This window comes from Pelobates fuscus, chromosome 6 (assembly GCF_036172605.1).
Source record: "Pelobates fuscus isolate aPelFus1 chromosome 6, aPelFus1.pri, whole genome shotgun sequence".
NCBI lineage: Eukaryota > Metazoa > Chordata > Amphibia > Anura > Pelobatidae > Pelobates > Pelobates fuscus.
Genome location: NC_086322.1, coordinates 137,188,418 through 137,211,985, shown reverse-complemented (window position 1 = coordinate 137,211,985; position 23,568 = coordinate 137,188,418). Strand labels below are relative to the sequence as shown.

The window sequence follows — 23,568 nt, the reverse complement described above, 5'->3', positions numbered from 1 at the left end:
TATAGTCCTTTTATTGTTCCTGTACTCTGCTACTCCGATTGGATCTGTGTCTGGTAGTTTGTATTCTGCCTTCCAGTTCCACTGAGAGTGGAGACATGCTTACTACCACTTTATGTCTGTAAGTGTAACCAATAAATTCTCTTTTGATATTTTTATACGTACTTTCACTATGCATGGTCCTTTTTTTCCCATTTTTTTCCCATTTCTCTGAAGACATTCTGATATCTGGATCTACTATCAAGTCCCATACTACATATACCCCAGGGGGGGTGAGAGGCCTGATTTACACTTTTGTTTGTGAGTGCATTACTTACTCCACAATTTATTATCATTATCTTACTGTGTTACGCTATGATATACACCTTTTATCATTCCAGATTTTATTACATGCTTATATAGAATATTCCAATTTTGGATATATTCCTCAGGTTGTATCTTATTATTTTTGTGAAGGTGGTTTCCACTTTATTGCTTTCTGTTTTCTACTTTTGGTGTTAGTGAGGTTCACCTGGAACCACTTTCAATTTAGCAGTTCTATTGCTTATGGTTAGTGGGTATACTACTGTCTTGTCATTTCCCATACAATGCTTGACCATCTGTTCACTTGAATGATACATAGCATACTGTGGTGGACCTTGTCCTCTCCCCATTCGTTTCCCGTATCTCCCTTTTGATTTCTCCGAACAACTGTGTTCCCCCTGGTTCCTTCTATTGAACGTATTACCTTAAGTACGCTACCTGGCAGATGGCACCCATTTTGTTTTCCCGAACACTCACAGTAGTACTAAGCCGTGAACTCCCTAGAACTATTTTTGGCCACTTGACCATCAGGTCCCGGTCTGTTTGGTTCGCTGTTTTGCCAAAAACGTGCCAAAAAAGCACTTATTGGAGGTAAGGTGCTATGGACTATAAGAAACAATTGCTCCCTAAGAGCATGGGGGAGCACCCATTTATTTGACCACAGGAACTACCGATATTTGACCAGCCAAAACCACTTTTGCCCTGGATCTATTTTGGGCTTCGCCCACGTGTGCGGCCAGTCAAAATTTTACCCCAGTGATGATTGGACAATTCTTTATGGATCCGGGCGCTGTTTGGACAACTTGGGTGCTCCCAGAAGAGCTATCTGGGGATGTATGATGTGGGGTTCCTGTGTGTTTTAACAGTTTTTTGGATTGTTTTTAGATTTCATATTTTATGTTCTGCTCTCTGTACTCAGGAGATAATTAGTTTACTGGTCAGTAATCAATTATCTCCCGGACACAGAGACGTCTGGGTAGGCACTGTGCACAGACAATGGAGACCCCAGGGCTAGGCTCTGTGCATAAAAGGCTGAGTTTGGCTCAATAAAAAAGTTGTCCAGTTACTGGTGGAATGGGCTATATTCACTATGCAGCGCTTTTTTCCAGCTTGAGAGGATTTCGGCGGAGAAATTCGGTCTCAGGATTGCAGCTCCACTACTGCCATACCTCCCAACACTAGTAGTTACTTGTGCACTGGGCTTACTGGTAGCCATGCTCACCAGCCCCAATTGTTGCCATTGGGCAGATCAGTTGTAAGATTCTCTCATAGGAATGGAGTTTTTTATACTTGATGTGACAGGCACTCAACATTTCAACTGTAATTTTGCATTATGTTTAATATCACATGCACCTATGTTAACTTGAAAGACCTGAATGAATCGTTTTAATTATTTCAAGTTAAAGGGATACTTCATCCAAAAAACATTGTTTTAAGAGAACACTGGTTTTGGTAAACATAACCCTTTCATAACCTGCCCCTCACCCCCCAACCCCTCCAAATTATAAATAAATAAAAGCTGTTGTATCATATAGTGATGCTGCCAGTGTTGGTTACATCTCTGGTAACAGAGGGGTTAATCTCCATATGTGCAGCATTTCATAGTGAAATGATGCACATACAGACTCCAAGCACCATGACTGAACCAAATCATTGAACTGGTCATGGTGCATCAACAAATTTTTATGTAAAAGCATAGCAAGCTCTTGCTGTAAATTGTATCTTGGGTTTGTTTCTTTTGTGTGCCGTGTGCATGGGAATCCATGGTTGACAGATTTGTAGAGCTTCCTGGCATGTGTGCTTACAACTGCTATGATCATCCTTAGTGATGAAAACTAAGGCAATTTTTCCATGGCTCGGTTAATTTGCTAAAACCGCTATAGCAGAGAATGAATAAAGAGAACTGCAGATTTTATGAGTGGAAATGTTCAGCAAGCTGATGGCGGCTATATTCAGAGTAAACACCTTAGACAGTAAAGGGAAGTATATGCACCGGTTTGGGATATATTTGAATGGCAATGGAGGAAGTAAATCTCCCCTTCCTCCCCCATGTCTGGAGGAGTGGGGAATCACTGCTTTTATATGTCATACTGTGAAAGGATACAGTGACAGGGGACCGCTATGCAATAAAGACTGTTTATGTGTTTATAATCTATGCAACACTATAAACTTCCTAGACCGAAGAAGAGTTTCTTTATTGGTGGGCTTTAATGGATCTATAGGAGAATTGGACATATGACAAGATTACTTCCATGGACTTACTCTCCTGTGAAGCATATTTTACAGATATCTTCCTTCTTGTTTGCAGACCTTTAAGTGAAGAAGAAATAAGTGATTTAAGAGAGAGACGTTATGAATCGATCGCAAACAGACAGCAGTTTGATGACATCAAGTTACAAGATGAGGTAATGGAAATGTTGCTGGTAATATTTAGTCTCCTTGCTGTGACTGGTGTCTCTGCCGTACAGAGCAAGTATGGCAGACACTTATCCCTTTGAGTGCTGGAAATGTGTCCAACAATGTGCTTTTCAATCACATGAATGGTTACATGGACAGTACAATTGCATTTATAAATGAAAGGTTGATTACTGTCTGTCAGTAGTGAAAGGGTTGAATATTCGTAGAGTCAGCATTAAGCAGCTAACGGTGTGTTCTCCATTTATTACGTTGCTTAAAACAATATCCTACTTTTTTTTTTTTTTTTGGCAAGGGGTCTGGAAATGTATTTTATCCATTAACCATTTCCAGAAACACATGGAAATCGATGTTTGTTGGCCATCCAAATAGCAATGTGATTCCTTTCCACTTATACGTTTCTATTAAAGCATTTCCTGCATCACTGCTGAATGTTATGTTTCTGCCGATAGCTGCAAATGGAATTATTTTAATACAGTCCTTGTGGTTACAGTATGCTAAGCTTCTGCAAAATATGTTTAATACATTACGCAAGTGTTTATCACTATCCAGTGTTCCATGAAGCCTTTATATGGCAAGCAGTAGTGCGATAAGCGTGAATACTGTTTATATAAAATACTGAGTTTTTCTGTCAACTGACATACACAGTGTCATGCAGGACTTTAGAAGTGTCATACACATGGGAAACACATTTAGGGTTATATATTAAAGGGAGAATTCAAATTCAAAGTGAATTTTAAATTTAATACAAAAATAGCCGAAATGGAAGCAAACGTGACAGGATTTTTCCGTTTTGGCCATTTTGACATTTAACATTTGCTTTGAATTATTACTTTATTGAATAACCCTCACTGTATTTGAATATAGAAACACATGGAAGCTTTGAAACTTTTTTTTTTTTTTTTTTATCTTATCATTTATTTTCTTTTTAATTTGTTCCGAAAACACATATTTGTGTGTCTGACTGGCGATTGGCAGCTGGCACCTGATGTCTATTTTGAACAAGTTGATAGTTCATCAGAAAATGTATGAATGGGTTTAAAATTTTTATGCAATCTGTTAAAAACAATCTTACTCTTTTTTACTCAATATAATTGGCATTTAATCTTGTCAAAATAATTAGGTGATTTTTATTTTGTATTTTATTTTGCTACATGAAGCTGGATTTAAAATAAAAGAAGAATCCTAATTAAGGTTCTTTTTTCCACTTTACTGCAATGAAAAGTGTAATGCACCATGTGTGTTTTTTTTATTTTAGACTCCCTGAAAATTCTGTTTATTTAATTGACTGGCTTATCTGGGCATTTTGTGAATTGAATCCCAAAAAGCAATAAAAGCCTTCCTTTCTATTTCTCTCTTTCCTGTGTATCCTGCTCTTCCATTTCCTTCCCTTTCCCTCTTTGTTCATTTTCTTAACCTTCTTTGCTTATTCCATCGTCTTTCACACACTCTAAACCAGGTATAGGCAACTTTCGGCACTCCAGCTGTTGTGGACTACATCCCCCATAATGCTGTTACACCCATAATGCTGGAAAAGCATCATGGGAGGTGTACTCCAAAACATCTGCAGTGCCGAAGCTTGCTGTGCATGGAGAACATTTAAAGTGATTTTTAATTGGCAGTTATCAAGCACATAATCAGCTATCAGAAATATTTAGTTAATTTTTAAGCTCTGCGTGTAAAACTAAATTGTTTTATAATTTAAAGCTTGTAAGCTGTAATTTGAAATTCGTTTATTGTTGAACCATGTTTTTTATTTACAAAATTGTTGTGGTAATTATCCAAACAAAAACTTAATTTATTTGGAATATAAAAAGGACTCCACAAGCCATAATTTTAAGAATGAACAGTTGATAAATCAAGTGTTATTTGATGTTCCAAAAATATTATAATGAATTCTGAATAATTTGCTTTTTTTTTTTTAACATGTATATCAGTATAAGTAATATACAGTTTAAAATTGTTACACTTCCCAGTATGTAGTATTTATTTACAACCAGCAGAGGTCACTGCTGCCGTCTGTTCACTAAAAATATTGAATCACTGGAGTCAGATGCTGATAATAGCTAGACAGGGAGGGGAGGTGTAGTAACCCTATGTCGACTGTAGAGGTCTCCTCAACACCATCCTGTTGACATAATGCCTGTTCAATATCCTAAGTATAAATGCATATAAAGTCTCATTGGAAGAGGGAGAAAACCATTCTGACCTCACAAACCACTTAACTCACAATTTTGAATCCCGCGGACAAGTAACATGAATTTTTTTTAAAAGGTACAAACATCTATAGAATAATGATCATAAGTTCCATTTTACTAGTATAATATTGACTTGTTTATTACAGTTAACGCACGTTTAACTATAACAAAATAAGTGTGATATCTGTTGCTGGAAAATTATAAGTGTGAATCCATTAAAGGGACACAATGGTTACCAGAACAACTACAGCTTAATGTAGATGTTCGGGTGAGTATAATAGTTCCCTTCAGGCTTTTTTCATGTAAACAATGCCTTTTCAGAGAAAAGGAAGTATTTACATTACCTCTAGGGACACCTCCAAGTGGCTACTCCTTAGATGGCACTGGATGTGCTACCTGGCTCAGTGCTGCCGAAAAAGCAGCACTGACGTTCAGAGTCCCCACGCTCTGCATGGAGACACTGAATTTTCCTCAGAGAGATGCATTGATTCAATGCATCTCTATGAAGAGGTCCTGATTGGCTAAAACTGTTTTTGGCCCCACCCCTGTGCCAATTTTAACCAATCCCATGCTTTTCCTAGTATTCCTTTAAGTTTATGGATTCTTGGCTCCAATGATGTCACTGCAACACGGAGAGCTGTTTGTATGTCAAGTCGACAGCGTTACTTATTTTTCATTGCCGTAACAAATGAGTGTCTTTTCACACAAATATGTTGTTGCAAATGGAATAACAATTTTGTTTAACAGACACACACACACACAGAATACAATACAAATGTGACTTACACAACACCACAAATAAAGTGCTTAGTGAAAAAAGTGCAGATGGATAATTTGTCACTTAAAGGTTCACTATAGTATCAGGAAAACAAAGCAGTTTTCCTGACACTATAGTGCCCTGAGGGTGCCACCACCCTCAGGGCCCCTTTCCCGTGGCGCTGAAGGGGTTAAAACCCCTTCAGCCACTTACCTTATTCTAGCGCCGGGCTCCCTCGGCACTGATGACCTCTCCTCCCCGCCGACGTCCGCTCCCTCTGCCGACGTCAGTGGAGCTCAATGCTTTCCTATGGACTCTCTGCGCGATGGAGGCATAATATGCCTCCAGCGTCGCAGATGCGCCTCTAGTGGCTGTCCAGAAGACAGCCACTAGAGGCTGGCTTAACCCTGCAATGTAAACATAGCAGTTTTTAGCAGTTTGCATCTGCAGGGTTAAAACCTGAGGGACCTGGCACCCAAACCACTTCATTGAGCTGAAGTGGTCTGGGTGACTAGTGTCCCTTTAACTTCCCTTACAGCCAAGGAATAACCCGAAGATTTCCTAAAATCTTCAATTAGTAAAAATGCAAAATATAGGGTGTGTCCTGCTAGAGAAGATATGGATAGCGCAACATAGTGCAAAACTGTATAATGTAATTTTGGTAAATTATAAATGCCAATTGGCCACTCACACTTTTGAGCCAAATATAGAGCCTTCAGAAAATGATTGGTAGATATCTTTTCAAGTCTTGAACTTTATTTGTATCAATCTCATTCAATGATAAAAAAGACAAAGTGCAACCAAATCAAATAGCAAAATTATCTACTTACACCAAAGTAAACCGTAGTAGGTAAAGCATGTCACCAAAGGTACCCTGTGATTCTTTTGCTCACATGCTTTACCTACTACTGGCCCTGTGCTCTCTGTGCGTAGAGGAGTATCAGTGGTGTCTGCTAATAAGACCCAAAGAAGGGCAAAACGATTGTTCACGGTTGTTGTATCCCTCTTGCAGAAGGAACTTATTAGAAGTTTGGATATGGATTAACCTTGTCAGTGGGATCAGTCTGATATGCTTTTGGTATAGGTTCCCTATGGTTCAAGTGAACAAAAACATTTAGTTACCATTTTTTTTAAAATGTATTTTTGTATAAAGAATTTCTTCCTAGTGGTGAGGAGATTTACTAACTTTACTCTTACCTGAATTGTCTTAGCAGAAGCAGAAAATCAGAGCTTCTGCTAATGGGACCAAAACCTTTTATATGATGCAAACTAGCTCAGGAGTTGATTGCAAGCAGTTCCCAGATAGATGTAGAATTGCATAAAAAAATACTTTTGATATTTAATTACTTTGCAATGATTAACCCAGGGGGCATGGTAAAATATCCCTCCCTAAAGTAGTTGGAATATTAACTTGTTTGAACAGGGCCCTCATCTACCTATTGTTTCATTGTCTCATTTATTGTAAATTCCCCCCCCCCCTCCTTTTCATAATATTGTAAAGTGTTGAGGACTTAGTTGGCGCTATATAAATACCAATAATAATAAGCATTAATAAAGTATCAGATCAGACTCGAAATTTTTTATTGAATTATTTTTATTTTTCTATGTTTCTATGCATTTTTGTACATTTTATCATAAAACGATCGCAATTATATACAATAAGCAATGTCTAACTTTAACATATTAAAATCACATTCATTTTTAGTACATCCCAGACCCCGCTGTCTGGGCTTAGCAGTGAGATCCAGGTAAGATTATTTACCAGTTGTTTTTTACCATTTCTTTTCAGAGGTAGCCTATTTTCTCACCTTATCATGATTTGCAGCCTGTGTTTTACTTGTTTTGTACTTCTGAACATGTTCTAATTCCAAATGGATTTTGCCTCTTACAAATTTGTATTGGTAAAGTATGCCTTCAACATGTCTGTTTACATATCTTGAACTATAGTGGCTCAGTGTAGGTTTTAAGGGAAAATGCAGAAAGTCACCAAGACATGTGAAAAGACCAGAGCAAGGTGGAGGAGATTTATAAAAGTGTTACTTAATGCTAATGCGCTAGCCATACCAAAGTGTTTTTAAATCGATTACATATGGTTGGGTTTGATAAACTGCCTCTTGTATAAAACAATTCTCATAGATCTGAAGTTCCATTTAATATGTTAATATGGCCGTTGTCTTGTCTTTTATGTTTTGTTACTTAAAGTTTATATTCATTAATTTTATTTATTTTTTCATTATTTTGTTGCATGCGATTTTACGTTCTTGATTTCTTTTCTAACTAGAGGCGAGCTAGACAGGTTCTGATTATGTTAACCCTTATTGTTTTGTTCATACACAGTTAGCCTTACAAGAGGAGAAGTTAAAACTAGAAGAAGAGGCTTTATATGCTGCACAGCGTGAAGCAGCCAGGGCAGCCACGAAAAGAAAGCTTTTGGAGGTGAGGGGATGATGCCCCAATACTTGTAGACCTTCCTGTACCAGTAGATACATGTGTGTCTTTTTAGGCCAGCAAGGACTCCTTTGCTGCTGATATACTGTAAAGAAAGGCCTGCTTTTTTGGCAACAAGTTGTCACACACACACCCTCCCCCCCCCCCCCCCTTCTTTTTTTTACGGCAATTGATAATTAAAGACCTATTTACAATCTGAAAGTTTCACATCATGCCCCTGCAGTCTTACTGCTCAATTCTCTGTCATTTAGTTAAATCACTAAGTTTATTCACACCTACTCTGACGATGTTATTCACTAAAGGAAGAATTCAAGGTGAATTCAATGTAAATTTGAAATTTAAGGTCAAAACATCCAAACTGAAAATAGTCTCTAAGTCAACTATGCTACTCTTGCCTTAAATCAAAAATTCACCTTAAATTCTCCCTTCAGTAAATAACCCTGTAAAAGTTTAGCGTCCCTTGTTGCATAGTGTGTTTAAAGGGACACTATAGGCACCAGGACAACTTTAGCTTAGGGAAACTGTTTTGGTGGCTAGATCATATTCCTGTTGTCTCACAGCTCATTTTTCTGCAATTTAGTAGTTAAATCACTTTTGTTTCTGTTTATGCACCTCTAGCAACTACTCCTCGGTTGTGATTTGCATAGCCTGCATGAAAAAAAATGTTTTATTTTCACTCGGATGTTAACTTGCTTTGGGATTTTGTATCTCCTGCACTGTAAATGGAACTTGATCCACAGACAGAAGGGTCTTGCAGGGTCTAGAAGGCTATTAACAGAGCATGAGATAATAAATTCTAAATTGAACAGAATGTGCAATAAAGGAAGTTTTAACATTTGATCTTGCTTTACAGGACTAAAGTCTCACAGCAGAGAATTCAGCAGTGAGACTGCAGAGACATGATCTATACATAAAAACTGTTTCAATAAACTAAAGTTGGCCTGGTTCTAATAGTGTCCCTTTAATTTAAAATGTCCTGTCTCCTGCTCTTTTAATTGCTTGCTAGATCCTGTAACAGTCATGTGTGTGATTTGAAGTTTAATTAATAGAGAAGGAGATTAGAACTTGTAAAGTAAACACTCTCCTGTAAAAGTTCAACTTTTTTTTTTCTATGGAGGCTGTGTGCATCACAGCCAGGGAGGTGTGCCGAGAGCTGCATAAATAAAGCCATTTAACTCATAGGGGCAGAGCGAGCAGTGAGATTGCATGGGCATGATATATACACCAAGCTGCTTTGTTGTGGTGCTTAGAGTATATATTGCTTGTGTTAAAGGAACAATAATGGTTTTAAAAAAAATATTTTAATTCTTATCATGAATGTAAAAAATCACAGATGCCCTTTTTAACTCCATATAAATCCCCCTAGAAATTCACTTTAAAATGCAGATGTTGCTAATGTGAGGCAACCAACTAGTGGAATCACCCTTGATATTCCTGTGGTTTCCATGGCGATTTCTCAACTCTGTCCCACTTTTCTTTTGGCAACATTTCCTGAAAAATGTTTTCAATAATCCAATAAAACTGAATAATTTATTTCATTCAGTATCACTGTTTATAGTCAGAGCCTTATGGAGCATTTTGAGTTTGGCATGTGATGCACATTTAAAACAAAAATTTAAAAAACAAACATTTTATTTAAAGGAACACTATAGGGTAGGGAACGCAAACATGTATTCCTGACCCAACCCTCCATTTTGGTGGCTTGTTTACATTGCAGCTCTAAGTCTGCCCTCTGTGGCTGTCTGCCAGACAGCCACTAGAGGGCTTCCGGCATCCAAACAGACTTTTGGTCCGTTATCTCACGCACATTAGGTCTCCGACGTCGGCGGGGAAGAAGCGTGACCCAGCGCGAGGGACTGCCCCAGGAAGCACCTCCAGTGGCCATCTGAGGAGTGGCCACTTGGAGGTGTCCTTAGGGGCAATGTAAATACTGCATTTTCTCTGGAAAGGCAGTGTTTGCATGAAAATACCTGCATATAATGATTATACTCACCAGAATAACTACATTAAAGGGACACTATAGTAACCTGAACAACTTTTACTTAATGAAGCAGTTTTGGTGTACAGAACATGCCCCTGCAGCCTCACTGCTCAATCCTCTGCCATTTAGGAGTTAAATCCCTTTGTTTATGAACCCTAGTCACACCTCCCTGCATGTGACTTGCACAGCCTTCCATAAACACTTCCTGTAAAGAGAGCCCTATTTAGGCGTTCTTTATTGCAAGTTCTATTTAATTAAGATTTTCTTATCCCCTGCTATGTTAATAGCTTGCTAGACCCTGCAAGAGCCTCCTGTATGTGATTAAAGTTCAATTTAGAGATTGAGATACAATTATTTAAGGTAAATTACATATGTTTGAAAGTGGAACCAGTTTTTTTTTTCATGCAGGCTCTGTCAATCATAGCCAGGGGAGGTGTGGCTAGGGCTGCATAAACAGAAACAAAGTGATTTAACTCCTAAATGACAGTGAATTGAGCAGTGAAATTGCAGGGGAATGATCTATACACTAAAACTGCTTTATTTAGCTAGAGTAATTTAGGTGACTATAGTGTTCCTGTAAGCTGTAGTTGTTCTGGTGACTATAGTGTCTCTTTAAATAAACACTAATGGGTTAAATTTTACTTTCTAACAATGGCTCCCAGCCTTTTTTGAAACTATGCACACTTCAATGAAATACATTCCACAGCACACGTCAATGAAAGAATGCAAACACTGTCAACAGGCAGTGTGTATACTGTGACAATTGTGAAGGGTAGGTTGAAAGGACCGTTAAAAAAACAACTGAATGAAAGAAGTTCCAAAGCACACGACTTTGTTTGTTTTTTTATGTCAAGAGCAACTTTTGAATGTCACTTTTACATGACTAGAGAGGTATGCATGCTTCTAGCCATACTGACAAAGTTAGTTCCCCAAATTTTTAATATTATGTTTATTTGTGAGGTGTAAAATAAATAAAAAATAAATGTAGAAATAAAATTACCTGCTTGATTTACAACTCCCAGGGGGCAAGCCAGGTGCTGCAACAAAACTCTAAAGTGAGTTGGTACAGGGTGCACTATGCAATATTAACAATTAAATGTTATGCTGCTTAAAGTGATCATTTAAAATGCCCCCCCAAAAAATCATCTTGTGCTCTGTTATATACTCTCTGTGTACAGTCTCATAGTCTCTTATATACTCTCAGTTGTTTTTTAACGGTCCTTTCAACCTACCCTTCACAATTGTCACAGTGTACACACTGCCTGTTGATACAGTGCAAGTCATTTAATTGTAGAATCTGGGTGACACTGCGCTTTGAGATGAGCAGAGAAAGCTGTTCTGTGTGTGCGCACTGTAACCGTTTCTTCAAGTGAAGGTGATTGTCTTGCATGGAGTTAGCCGGTAGTGTACTCTCTCGCTATACATGTACTTGGACAGCTTAATTGGAAAGTACATTTTGGTGCTGATATTAAAGTAAAAAGAAAGAAAACCATAAAGTTATGCATTAGGGAGAAAACAACATTCTTACATGAGTCACCTGGCTCTGTAACTTTTGCATTTTATATTCATCAGGTAAAACATATAAACAAAAACAAAAAAATATCATGGTAAGTGGAGAATTGTGAAGGTTGTACTTCAAGTCATGCCTCCTGGGGATTCAGTTTAGCGAAGGTAAACTGGATCTGGAGTCTGGGCACAGCTGTGTGAATTTAAGCTCAATAGCCACTTTATTTTTGTCCCAAATTTTACAAATGTTACCACAATTCACTGTTTAGTAAACAAACCTTAGTGTTTGCATTGGTAAAATATCTCCCATGATATTAAATAAATTCAGGTTATATTGAGCCATTACTGTCCTTTTAAGAAACGTTTTCCCATTGAAATGATCATATTTAGTGTAGAACACATATTAGTGGAAAAATATAGTAAGAATTATGTATGAAGAGCAGCTGTAGGGCAAAGTTTTAAAAGTAGCGCAGTCACCATGGAAACCAATGGAATATTGCAGCCGATTGCTCCAATTATAGAACTTAGAACGTATTTATTTATCTATGAATTAACTATCTTTGACTCTTTAACCTCATTCTGTTGAACACATTATTTTCTACTACGGTAGGTACATTACATATATTTGCCCTTCGGAAGGGGTCACTTGGCATTTGTGTTTCTATGTGTAAGCACCCCCATGGTTTGTTTACTGTATCAATCTCCTGTAGATATCATGCCATCACTCAGTTAATCGGTTTTTCACAAAGCTTGATCTTGCAGATACATGGAAAATTATCAAGCGAACCTAGGAGATTAGTTGGAATATGTTCCGAACTTTAAGAACTTGTAGTTTTTACAAGTGACAAAAGGCAATTAAAATTTGTGGAAACTATGAACTTTTAAAATATCAACAATTTTAGGTCACTACGGGAATAAACAGATGTACTATACAATATGTACGTTTTCCAACAGCTGAGCGTTGTCATATATTAAGTGAAACAGACATGCTTTTGCTACAGCACTATTTGTGGTGCTCCTTTACTGGTGAGAAAACCAAGATCTAAGTAAGAATGGACTGTACTGGGTCTTGTCTGAATCCTTGGGTTACTGATGAAGGTAATGCACTATTCAGGAATATTGTCTGAATCCTTGGGTTACTGATGAAGGTAATGCACTATTCAGGAATATTCATTTAAGCTATCTAAGTGGCAGAGGTGTGTTTTTATCACATTGCTTTGCAATGTCCAAGGCTCACTTTAGGCATTAAAAGGGGAAAATCATCACCCCTAGTAGGAATTTGACTTAGGATGGCAGCTAGTTATTTTACATACATACTATGTTTGACATGGTACTCGCTGAATTAGAATTGGTGACATGCAATCACTCTCAATGTGTGACAACACAATACCTGAAGCTATTTGTCTACTTGCGTATAAAGGTACATGTGATCTATGTCAGTTAACAGGCACAATTTCTATAACCGTTTACTATAGCAACATCATGCAAAGGCAGCATTCTTGCTAACCTCAATGTCAAAATCGTGAATGCCATTTGCACAGTTACTATAATTGTGAACAATGCTAGACTTCCTTCAAACAATATGTTTTTGTTATTACCCATTTACAGGAAACTATATGACTGTTTTTGTTTTTTTTTTCCTTTTTTTCTTTCTTTTTTTTTCTTCAGCAACATCGGTTACAGTGGCTTAAGCAAAAAGCTCAAGCATTTAAAAGTGGGGAAAACATGAAAGGGTAATTTTTATTTTGTGTTTATTACATGATCAATAACATTGATTTATATCTGCATGGCATATCTTAATGTATGTGTATGAAACCGTATATCAGTAATCTGAGATATTGATACATCCTTGGTTGCGAATTGTACCACCTCATACCTGAAAATTAGGTTCTTTAAATAAAGTTCTCTTTGTTTTTGAGTGTATTTCCTATTTAAGCACAGATCTAATGTTATATTTGCAATTTTGCACTATTGTATTCTATTTTTTTTATTTCATATATTGTGATATCACTGACTATATTTCGTAGTGGGGAACAAAACGCTACAGGCTTTCGCTACTAGAGCTCGTATAAACATTCCATTCGATGTGAGTGTGCACTCTCTCTATTTTCATATCCACCCATTGCAAGATATACTACACTATTAGTCCCTATCTTTTCTATCTTTTTTTTTTTTTTTTTTTTTTAAATTCTTTATTTTGGTGTGCATGGAAAATATAACAAGTGAGCTTGACTTGCCCCAACGGCTTTGACAAGCTTATTACTAAACATATTTTAACATTTGGATAGCATGTGTTACAGTCTGCACATTTTTGTTAAATTAGTAACCTTACAGGATAACATCGTGTGTTCAGCATAAAAAGTTGTACATAATGGCATTTGCAATAGACGTGTGGATGAAAGAACTTAACGGCTGAAACTTTATCTTAATAAACAATAGGGTAACTTAGTCAGAGTATTGTTCAGTTGACAGTGCTTGGAGCGCTCGGTAGGCAGTGAGTAGGTAAGTAGAGTAGAAAATAAAATTAAAAAGGAGGGGTGGTTGGAAGGGCAGCTGAGATGGTCAAGTGGTAGGTAAATGTAAATATAGGCTTGCTGCCCTAACGAGCTGCCTAATCGAGCTTTTAGTGAGTACCTACGGTCATAACCTCGTGAGTGTAACCCTTGGGTCGCCCCTTGTTGGTGGTGCCTGAGGGTATGAAGGTGTAAGCCCGTGTCAAAGCGGTGAAGTCGTAAACGTCGTATGTACCCCGTGTGTGTTGTCTGGACATTATTATCCGGAGCATGTGCCTGATCTACGGTCAGGGGGGGGGTATTCAGTGGGGAAGAATTGCTACGTGGTCTGAGAAAGGTCTAGGTAAGCTGCAAGCTGTGTGTGGAGGGTATGGGGTTTTGTGCCCTGTGCGGGTAGGACTATTCTGTTGTATGAGTCCCACATCGGAAGAGGCAGTCCCTTGTAGTTTCAGGTTGTGGGTCTGGCTTTGGCGCCCACATCGGTCTGTCTGGGTACGAAGTCCGCCGTGGTTCCTGGGTCCCATCTGTGGGCTGGCTGGGTAGCCGGAGGTGGAGTGTCCATGTTAGGAGAGTGTTGGGGTAATCCCATGCGCTGCAGAATCGGTGCGGCTTCTTGGAGGTTGCGTATGGTGTAAGTAGAGGTTCCGTGGAGGATGGATAGGGACCTGGATGGGCGCCACCTGTAGTCGATTTTGTGTTGTTGTAACAGGCTAGTGAGCGGTTTTAGGTCTCGGCGCCATGCCAATGTGCTGCCACTGAGGTCTGCATAAAATGACAATGACATGTTCTCGAAGTTGTATGGTGTAATGCCCCTTAGTGCAGTCAGGAGCGCGGCTTTGTCCCTTCCATGTTGAAATTGAATAATTACGTCCCTTGATGCTGTGGGTGGTGCCTTAGCGGGTTTAGGCACCCGAAATATGCTTTCTATCACCATCGTTTTGGAGATTTTGGGTGTCAGTAGGACCGCTAGCAGTCTCCTTACTGCGTGTGGGAGCTCAGCTTCAGGCATGAGTTCAGGGATTCCCCTAACTTTCAGGTTGTTTTTGCGACGGGAATCTTCCAGTGCGGCAAAGCGGCATTCATAGGAGTAATTCTGTGTTTGCAGGTCTCTAACCTCTTGTTGGAGGGTCGTGAGCTGCTGCTTGCAGGAGAGGGAGGTGTTTTCCAGGGTTCCTATGCGGCCTGTCAGACCTTTCAGATCCTGGCGTAACGTTGCCATGTCTGCCTGCAGGGTTGTTTGTAATTCCCCCAGTAGCTCTTTTAGGAGTGTGGCTGTCACCGGGGCTGTGTCTGGCTTCGCAGATGGGATCGGCGGTGGTGGAAGCGCCGGTATCGGTGTGTAGCCCTCCTCCGTTCCACATGAGAAGTCGTCGGAGAGATCCGAGCAATCCCCTGTGATGGTCGCCATTTTGGGCCCATGTGCGCCTTGGGCCTGCCGCCATAAATCCCCTATGTTCATGCTCGACCGGGGAGCATCTTGCCGTAATTTCTTTGTTTTCTTCCCCATTTGGAAATAGGTATGCTAGGGGATGTTCAGGGTACGAGAAAGCTGGTCTGGGCGCCAGAAAATAGGTGAAAATTACCCTCGTTGGTCGGAGCTCCACACACATGCGACCGTCCGCTTAGGCTGTCAGACTCCGCCTATCTTTTTTTATTTTAACATGTACCTATTGAGGGGAGGACCCAATCCTATAGTAACCAAGGCCACTGGACAAATATGTTAAACTTTTTACTTTTATTTTACTGTATCTCACTTTATATATTCTTTTCACATCTGGCCCAATCTTTCTTCTTTACAAAAATGCCTGCTATGGCAAGTGAGAAATCCGGGCCCTGGACACAGGTACAATACAGCAACTATTTCAGAGACCGTTACCTTGCTGATAGACTGACAGATTTATTGGAGAAAGATATCAATAGTTATATCCCCTCTTATCTTCATACTGAATTACAGGGGCACCTGAATGAAAAAGTATTTGTATATCACCAACATTTACAGCAGTGTTTTACAATGAATATATATATATATATATATATATATATATATATATATATATATATATATATATATATATATATATATATATATATATATATATAAAATAGCAAGAAATGACGAATAAAGTAAATAAAAACAAGATGTGAAGATGGGCCTACTCAGATGTACTTATACAGGACTTACAGCACAGGGGTAAAGACTTGCTTTTTCAAGTGTGATCATTTTGAATGATTTTAATATATAGTTACAAAACGGCAAATAAAGAATATTGGTTAAAATAATAGAAATGAAATCGAATTTGCAATAAAAGTAGTGCAAACATTTAATTACTCTTTACAGGAAGGCTGTGTAAGTCACATTCAGGGAGATGTGATTAGGGCTGTATAAACAAAGTCATTTAAACTCTGAATAGCAGAGAAGTGAGATTGCAGGGGCATGATCTATACACTAAAACTGCTTCATTAAGCTAAAGTTGTTTTGGTGACTATAGTGACCCTTTAACTTCTGCATTTAATCACAGCTCTTGTTGAAAATTATCAAAATTTCATAAAACCCAGTGGGATCAACATGCATGCTATCACAGCATTATTTTGTGGGCTTGGCACATGAACTAGTTGGTATAGTAATTGCTACTTGCAAGATCGCTTTTTTATTTTTTAAATACATCAATGATTTGCATTTCTAAGAATAAAAACGTGGCAATTTCCTGTTCCCTACTAAAAGAAAAACATTTTAAAAAAGTTTTTATGTTCGTGTTACTTAATAGTGTATGTATGTGTGTGTGTGTGTGTGTGTGTATATATATAATATAGATGTTTCTTTTTTTTTGAAGTGCGGATATAGAATGTTTGAAAAGTCGCAGCTCGCCAAGGCCCCTTGATAATGCTATAGCTAGGGTATTGTTATGTAACATGTGATTGTCTCTGCATGCAGGAATGCATAAAATTAAAATTCTGATTTAATGCTACTGTTTAATTCCTTTTCGATACTTTGATAATTGGCAGAAAAGTAAGGCATGCCTATCTACCTGTATAAGACAAAGTAACATTGAATTGTTCTTACAGCTCAGAAGATTTTGAATCCTATTTGCAGAACGTGAAATCACAATATGAAGTATTCAGGAGTAGTAGTAAGTTATTAAACCTATTAATTTCTTCACCAGGAATTTTGCCAGTAGAAAAGAATCACTTCAAAACTGCTCTTTCATATAAAGCTATGTGATATATACAATGCAAACACTTCTGCATTGTGTAAGTGGTTTGCAGTTGTACTTGACATGTCAGTCATTTAGGACTGAAAAAGACGAAATGGGTTTGACAAACTGGATAAAGGAAGATTTGTAGGCTATATTAGAAAGCAGGTCACATAACAAGGGTTTAGTCTTGGCTTTGGAATGAAGAGGAAGAATCAGAGATTACTACCTTACAAACCTTCCTGAGTAAATTGCTGCTTTTAGAAAGTATAGGGAGTAGTCTCAATTGTCCCTTTCCGAATATCTAAATAAAATTAAAAAAACATGTTTTACACCAGTCCTGCCAGCTGCTCCGCCTCCCGCGACATCCATCTCACAAGCTGATGGTTAATCTAATGGTATTAGAGGAGCATTAGAAACTGATGAGTGGAAAGCACTGCGTGTGCATCCAAACTTCCACATAGAAAAGCATTGTATTCAGTGCTTTTCTATGGGTTTCTGTGTTACTTGTATGCATTTTACTGGCAGTGCTGCGGAAGTGCCTCTATTGACTGTCAGGGAGATTAGCTACTAGAGGTGATCGGAAAACCTCAAAAACTGTTTTACATGGCATGGTTTAAACTAAGCACAGTAACATTGTATAAGGAATCCTAGAACCAACTGATTTTATAACAGTTTGTTGAAGACTCAACTACAAGAATGTATCCTGCATGCTCAGTTAGCTGCTCAATGAAACTTGTTTTGAAAACTGGACCAATCTATTTGCTTATAAAATACATAAACTAGCCTTTAACCCCTTAAGGACACGTGACATGTCATGATTCCCTTTTTTTCAGAAGTTTGGTCCTTAAGGGGTTAAGACAAGTCTCCATAAACTGTAAAGTTGCATATTTCTTCTAACCAGTCTGTGTATATCATTCAGGGCTTTCTTCTGATGCCAACATATTAACTCCCAACACGGAGAGTAGCTGTGATCTCACCAACAAAACAAAGTCTACGAGTGGCAATGATGATAACACATCCCTGGATCTTGAGTGGGAGGATGAAGAAGGTGAGGAGCTGGCCCATGTTATTCATGCTTTATACTTAATTAAATATGTAACATTTGGGATAATGACATAACATAGTGTGGTTTATTAAAAGGTTACCCTAAGCATCATAACCATTATGGTAGTACCCTGGTGCTGTTCCCCAGTAACATGATAAACCAACAATGTCCATGGTGTCTGTACTGCCTCCAACCTCTCCAGAGCTGCAGAAGCCGAATGCCAATCCTGCCATCCATTCATTGCCTGGTAGTGTCAGCTGAGCGCTCTCAGCCAATGATTAACTGTCTGTACATAGAATGGACTTATATCTCTGTTTTCAGGCTGCCTATTGACACTGCCATAAGTGGAATTACATCTCCGGTACCTACTCCTAATATCTTTGTATGTGCAGCATTCCATCATGACAACTACAAAACACTGAAGTAGTCATGGTGCTTGGAGTAACACTTTACCCTCCTTTGCGGCAAAGTGCTTGTCTAGCAATGAGTTACGACACTTAAAGGAACACTCAGACATGCTGAATAACTAGCTGAACCAACTCCTTTTAAAGGAATGTTCTAGGTACAATAATTGCTACAGTTTATCTTAGTGGTTATGGTGCTAGTAGTCTGAGTGCAGCCCATCCAAGATAGAAGAAAAAAAACAGGGCTCACTTTGTACTGAAAACCCAGCTTCTCTGCTGCCCCATCTGTATTACCTGTACCCATCCAAGTTTCATAGCTGTGATTAGCTTTAAGCGCTAGTGGTGGCTTAGAACTGCACTCACGGCCTATAGTAATTTATAATGCGCTGACAACTCTTTTGCAGAATGTAGACTCAATAGGTTTGGCCAACTTACCTAGATATTTTCTCAAGGTGGCTTTCGACCCCACTAACTATATTTCATCAATGCTCAGGTATTAATGTGTACTCTTTCTTACCTAGGAATAAATAGGATGATTCCAATGAGAGAGCGCTCCAAGACTGAGGAAGATATTCTGCGGGCAGCCTTAACATACAGTAGGAAGAAGCCCGGGAGTCACGCGGCCTCAGCCTCTGATGATTCGAATGGGCTGGAGTGGGAGAATGATTTTGTGAGCGCAGAAATGGATGATAACGGGAACTCGGAATATGCAGGGTTTGTTAACCCAGTAACAGAGCAGTCTGCAGAGCAACAGGACAGGTAGAAGAGACATTGGATACAGTGGACTATAATGACCAAACACTTTATTCTCCTTTATGGATTATCGAATGTACAGACTTTTGTTTTCCTTTTTTTTTTTTTTTTTAAATGCACACTCAGATGTAGAAATGTGTCACTGGAAAAGAAATTAAGTGCAATTTTTATTGTTTACTTTTTGCGAATGTTTTTCTTTAAGGGGTTTGTATTTTAACCCCTTATGAACCATTGACATTCTTTGTCATCATAACTATCTGATTTTTACAGATCTTATCCTAAAATAAGTCATGTTCTACTCATCCATGACAGCAGGACTGCATAGAGTTACCAGTGGTTTCTGAGCAGGACATTCCGTGCAGTCAGCCTTTGTGGACCAGATTGTGATGACCGCATGGAATATCATTGGTTTTTAAGAGTTAATCACTAATGAAACATGTGATGTTGCTTGGATTTTGGCACTTGTCTAGGTCCACTAATTATCTGCACTACTTGAAAATTTGTCATTTTGGCAAGCATCTTGTCCTTCACTAGCCCTAGGTTTAGAATGTGTAGCAGTCTTTAATATTGTCTTCTATTCTTCTTTTTGGTTTTACATATTGGAAGACATTGCAGTGATATCTTCACATATAAAATATGATAAACTCCAGAATTCAAAATCTTGGCAACCTATATGATTCTGAACTACATTTCCCAAAATGTTCAGCCGGCCTAAGGGATACCCATCACTGATTTAGAAACTCTATACACATCTACCCATTTTTACAGAACAATTGAACAGTTTGGAAAAGCTATAATAGCAATACAGCTTCAAATTACAATGCCCATCTTTAGGAGAAACTCTCTGCAGAGCTGTTGCATTGCCTTAATTAGTATGTCATTAATAAATTAGTTATTTAAACTCAACAATTTTATAAAAATGGTTTATGTATTCATGTATTTTAATTTTTTTCCCCCATTAATATACATTATATTGAACTGTACTGACATAGAAAAATAATCCTCACTACCGATTTATAGGGAATCTGAGGGAGAAACCTTTCAGGTTGATTTTCATACATTTTATAGAAATGTGCGTGTGCTAGTTTGGAAAATCACCAAAGAAATGTTTTGCTATGTAACAAAAATATTTACAAATTGTAACAAGCCCCTGCTAAAATAATTTCAAAGAATCTGATTCATGTATTGATTAAAAAGAACTATAAAACAAGTGTAATTCATTAATTATTTTTTCTCTTATTCAAAATTTAGACTATGCACTAGGTAGTTATTGCATTGCATCATTTGTTCCTAACATTTAGATTGGGACCCATGACTCCAGTTCCAGTTATTTACAATAGACATCATATTGTAAGGCCCTAGGCAACTCTCTTAAATAATACCGTCCCTGATATATATAAAAAAAAATGTTGGTACCCAATTAATATCGTATACATCATATGCATATTTTGGTTCCCTGTCAATAGTGGTTAATAAGTACTGTAATCCATATTAAATACCTGCACTCATCACAGTCTCAGTTGAAGGACAAGTGTATGTGGTAGTGATGACTGCACTCACCCTGCTCTATATTTTGCTTTGCTGAGAAGCTAGCTCAGTGGGGAATTATGTGGTTTTCAAGATGCACTAGTCACTACAAACAAAAACCAATGCAATTTTTAGAAGCAAACAAAATAAACACAACACTGTGTATGATGTATACTAATAAATTTTGTTTTGTCTGTCTGTGAGTGGCTGAACTTATTGAATTTTGATCAGATTGTTATGTAAAATTCACACACACCAATCCAAAATCCAACAACTGTGTTGGTTGTGGCAAACAACCATAACATTTAAAAATATACATGCACTAGGTGGAGCTTTTGGGGAGGTGGAAGGCAGTGGTCTACAAAATATAAATAAGTGAAGTAAATGATAAATGCACTCACAAAATAAGAGCAAGTAGGACTATTCTTAATCAAAATTCTTGCGCAGTAGGATTTCTATAGGGAATCCTACCCCTTCGTCTGTATATTCTCCCGTAGTAGTGTAGATAGGAGAAATCACATAAAGATCCACAGATATTCCAAATGTAAAAGATGAATACTTTATTGGCTGGTTAATGGGGTAAAAGGCTAAAAACGATTCAAATACAAAATAAAAACAAATATTGGTACCATAAAATGTCTGCAATATCCTTTAAAATGCATTTCACCTTATCCTAAGGCTTCTTCAGTTGGTGCATCTAGATTCTTCCTTCTTACTCTTCCTTCTAAATACCTGCTGGCAGCTGGTTTTCGGTCTGCTCCTCAAATCAATTTCCTGAACGTTATTTGCGTTCCACGGTAATATGGGTCTCTTTCAGGCATCCCTATGCATCCCATTAGATTCCCGGAATTGCGTCATACGTTACATATCTATGCAAGTCTCCTACGCCTTATATATATTCATCATAACCGGTACGCCTGTGTTACTCGTGGAACACATCCTTTTTTTTTTATCATTATGGTTGGTCATTGTTAACATTGTCCTTACAGTAGGGTTCCCTGTTTAAACTCCCACTGGTAGTCTGTAGATAACACTGACCAAATAGTATATCTGAAGATACCCATGGTGTATAAAGTGTATTAGACCGAATACTAGTAGGGATATGAAAACCACCTTTCTGGTACATTGCAAAATATCAAGAACATGAGCATTATCAACAGCCTGGTAGATTGTGGATAACTGGTAAATGCTCTGCTACATAGAAAGAAAAACAAATGTCAACTGACAAATAGATCACGTGAAGATGACGAAGTGGACACACGCATAGTTGGTGAGGGTCATGTAGTGACAGTATTAGAGTATTAATAAACATATCCACGAGGACGGAGCTTGACTACTAAGCGGACCAGACGTTCTCTTGCAAGCTCCTGCATATCTCACACAAATACCTCCCTTACCGGACCGCTTGAACGTAACGAGCTGTGGAGAGGTGGCCACTACAGGTAGCTGCTCCAACGCTCAACCAACTGGCAGCAGATGTCTTTAAGATGGCGAATGGGCAGCCACATCGAGTGCTCGGACCGCCATGGTCCTCGCGGTACAGCAGAGCAAATACTGACACACCTGAATTAGCTTTTTGACAGCTACTTGGCAAAAGTAGAAACCCATTTTGCAGCAACACAGAGACCAGAACGGAACCGCAATAGGAGAGAAGAGCAGGTTCCCCCAGGGCACAGTGTCCCTACAGCTATGTCTCTTAAGTCTGACCCACCTGGGCTGAAGACCACAGAGGTAGGGAAAGTCCATCAGGAACTTCAGCTGTCCCTCTACAGGGAAAGACTTGAACTGGTTACTGAGGGCCCAAGTATGTGGGTCTAGGATGCAGACCTTCGCATCGACTTTTGGCTGGGAGGGCTCTGCACTTGACTCCTGCCTCGTATCACCTATTGCATGCCTCCCTCTACCATGGAAACAAGGTGTTGGTTGAAACCGGACTTACCACCTTGGGCCGTGTGACAGAAACCATGTACTTTGCCACCTAATGATTTGCCCAACTGCCTCATGCAATGCCATGTGCCGTACTGCTCGGTATAGTTACATTCATGTAAAAACAAGTTGTGATACAGAATCTGCTTCTTATCTGATCTCTGTACATTCCTCTGAGATGGGAGTTCATCAGGAGAGAATTAGAAATAATATTTCCATATTGGACTAGTGTGAGAACATAAAGGCTGTATAGCGTGTTCTCTTTGTTGTTTCTGCATTCAGTGCATTTATTTATGTAAATGTTCTTGTATTCGTAATCTAGCTAGATCATTGTTATTCCTGTCCTGGCCTTGTCTTTTTTTTTTTTTTCTTCACTCTTCCACACTTTAAATATTGGCTTTTCCAATGCTTCTGTTTTCTTCTTAGCGAATTCACTGCTATACAAACAATGTATTAATGTTGCTGGCACTACCCTATATGTGATATCGAGTTGTCTGGTTCAACCCCTCATAGAGGCAATTCATAGACCATGTTTTCCCAATAGAGGCAATTCATAGACCATGTTTTCATACACATCGGAATGTATTGGAACCTAATATTA

At 38.5% G+C, this 23,568-nt stretch overlaps 1 protein-coding gene across 2 annotated transcripts in view; it reads left to right on the top strand.

Moving 5' to 3' along the window:
- The window catches only part of AP1AR (adaptor related protein complex 1 associated regulatory protein), a 42,941-nt gene extending 21,702 nt beyond the window's left edge, over nt 1-21,239 (top strand). The window contains exons 5-10 of one of the 2 annotated variants that reach the window (XM_063458345.1): nt 2,609-2,705; nt 8,008-8,106; nt 13,274-13,338; nt 17,182-17,246; nt 18,232-18,360; nt 19,283-21,239. In XM_063458345.1, the coding sequence (XP_063314415.1) occupies nt 2,609-2,705; nt 8,008-8,106; nt 13,274-13,338; nt 17,182-17,246; nt 18,232-18,360; nt 19,283-19,524 (697 nt within the window). In that variant the 3' untranslated portion in view covers nt 19,525-21,239. The remainder of the gene's footprint in view (nt 1-2,608; nt 2,706-8,007; nt 8,107-13,273; nt 13,339-17,181; nt 17,247-18,231; nt 18,361-19,282) is intronic. The other variant, XM_063458346.1, reaches the window with a different exon arrangement.
- Nucleotides 21,240-23,568: the final 2,329 nt, after the last annotated feature.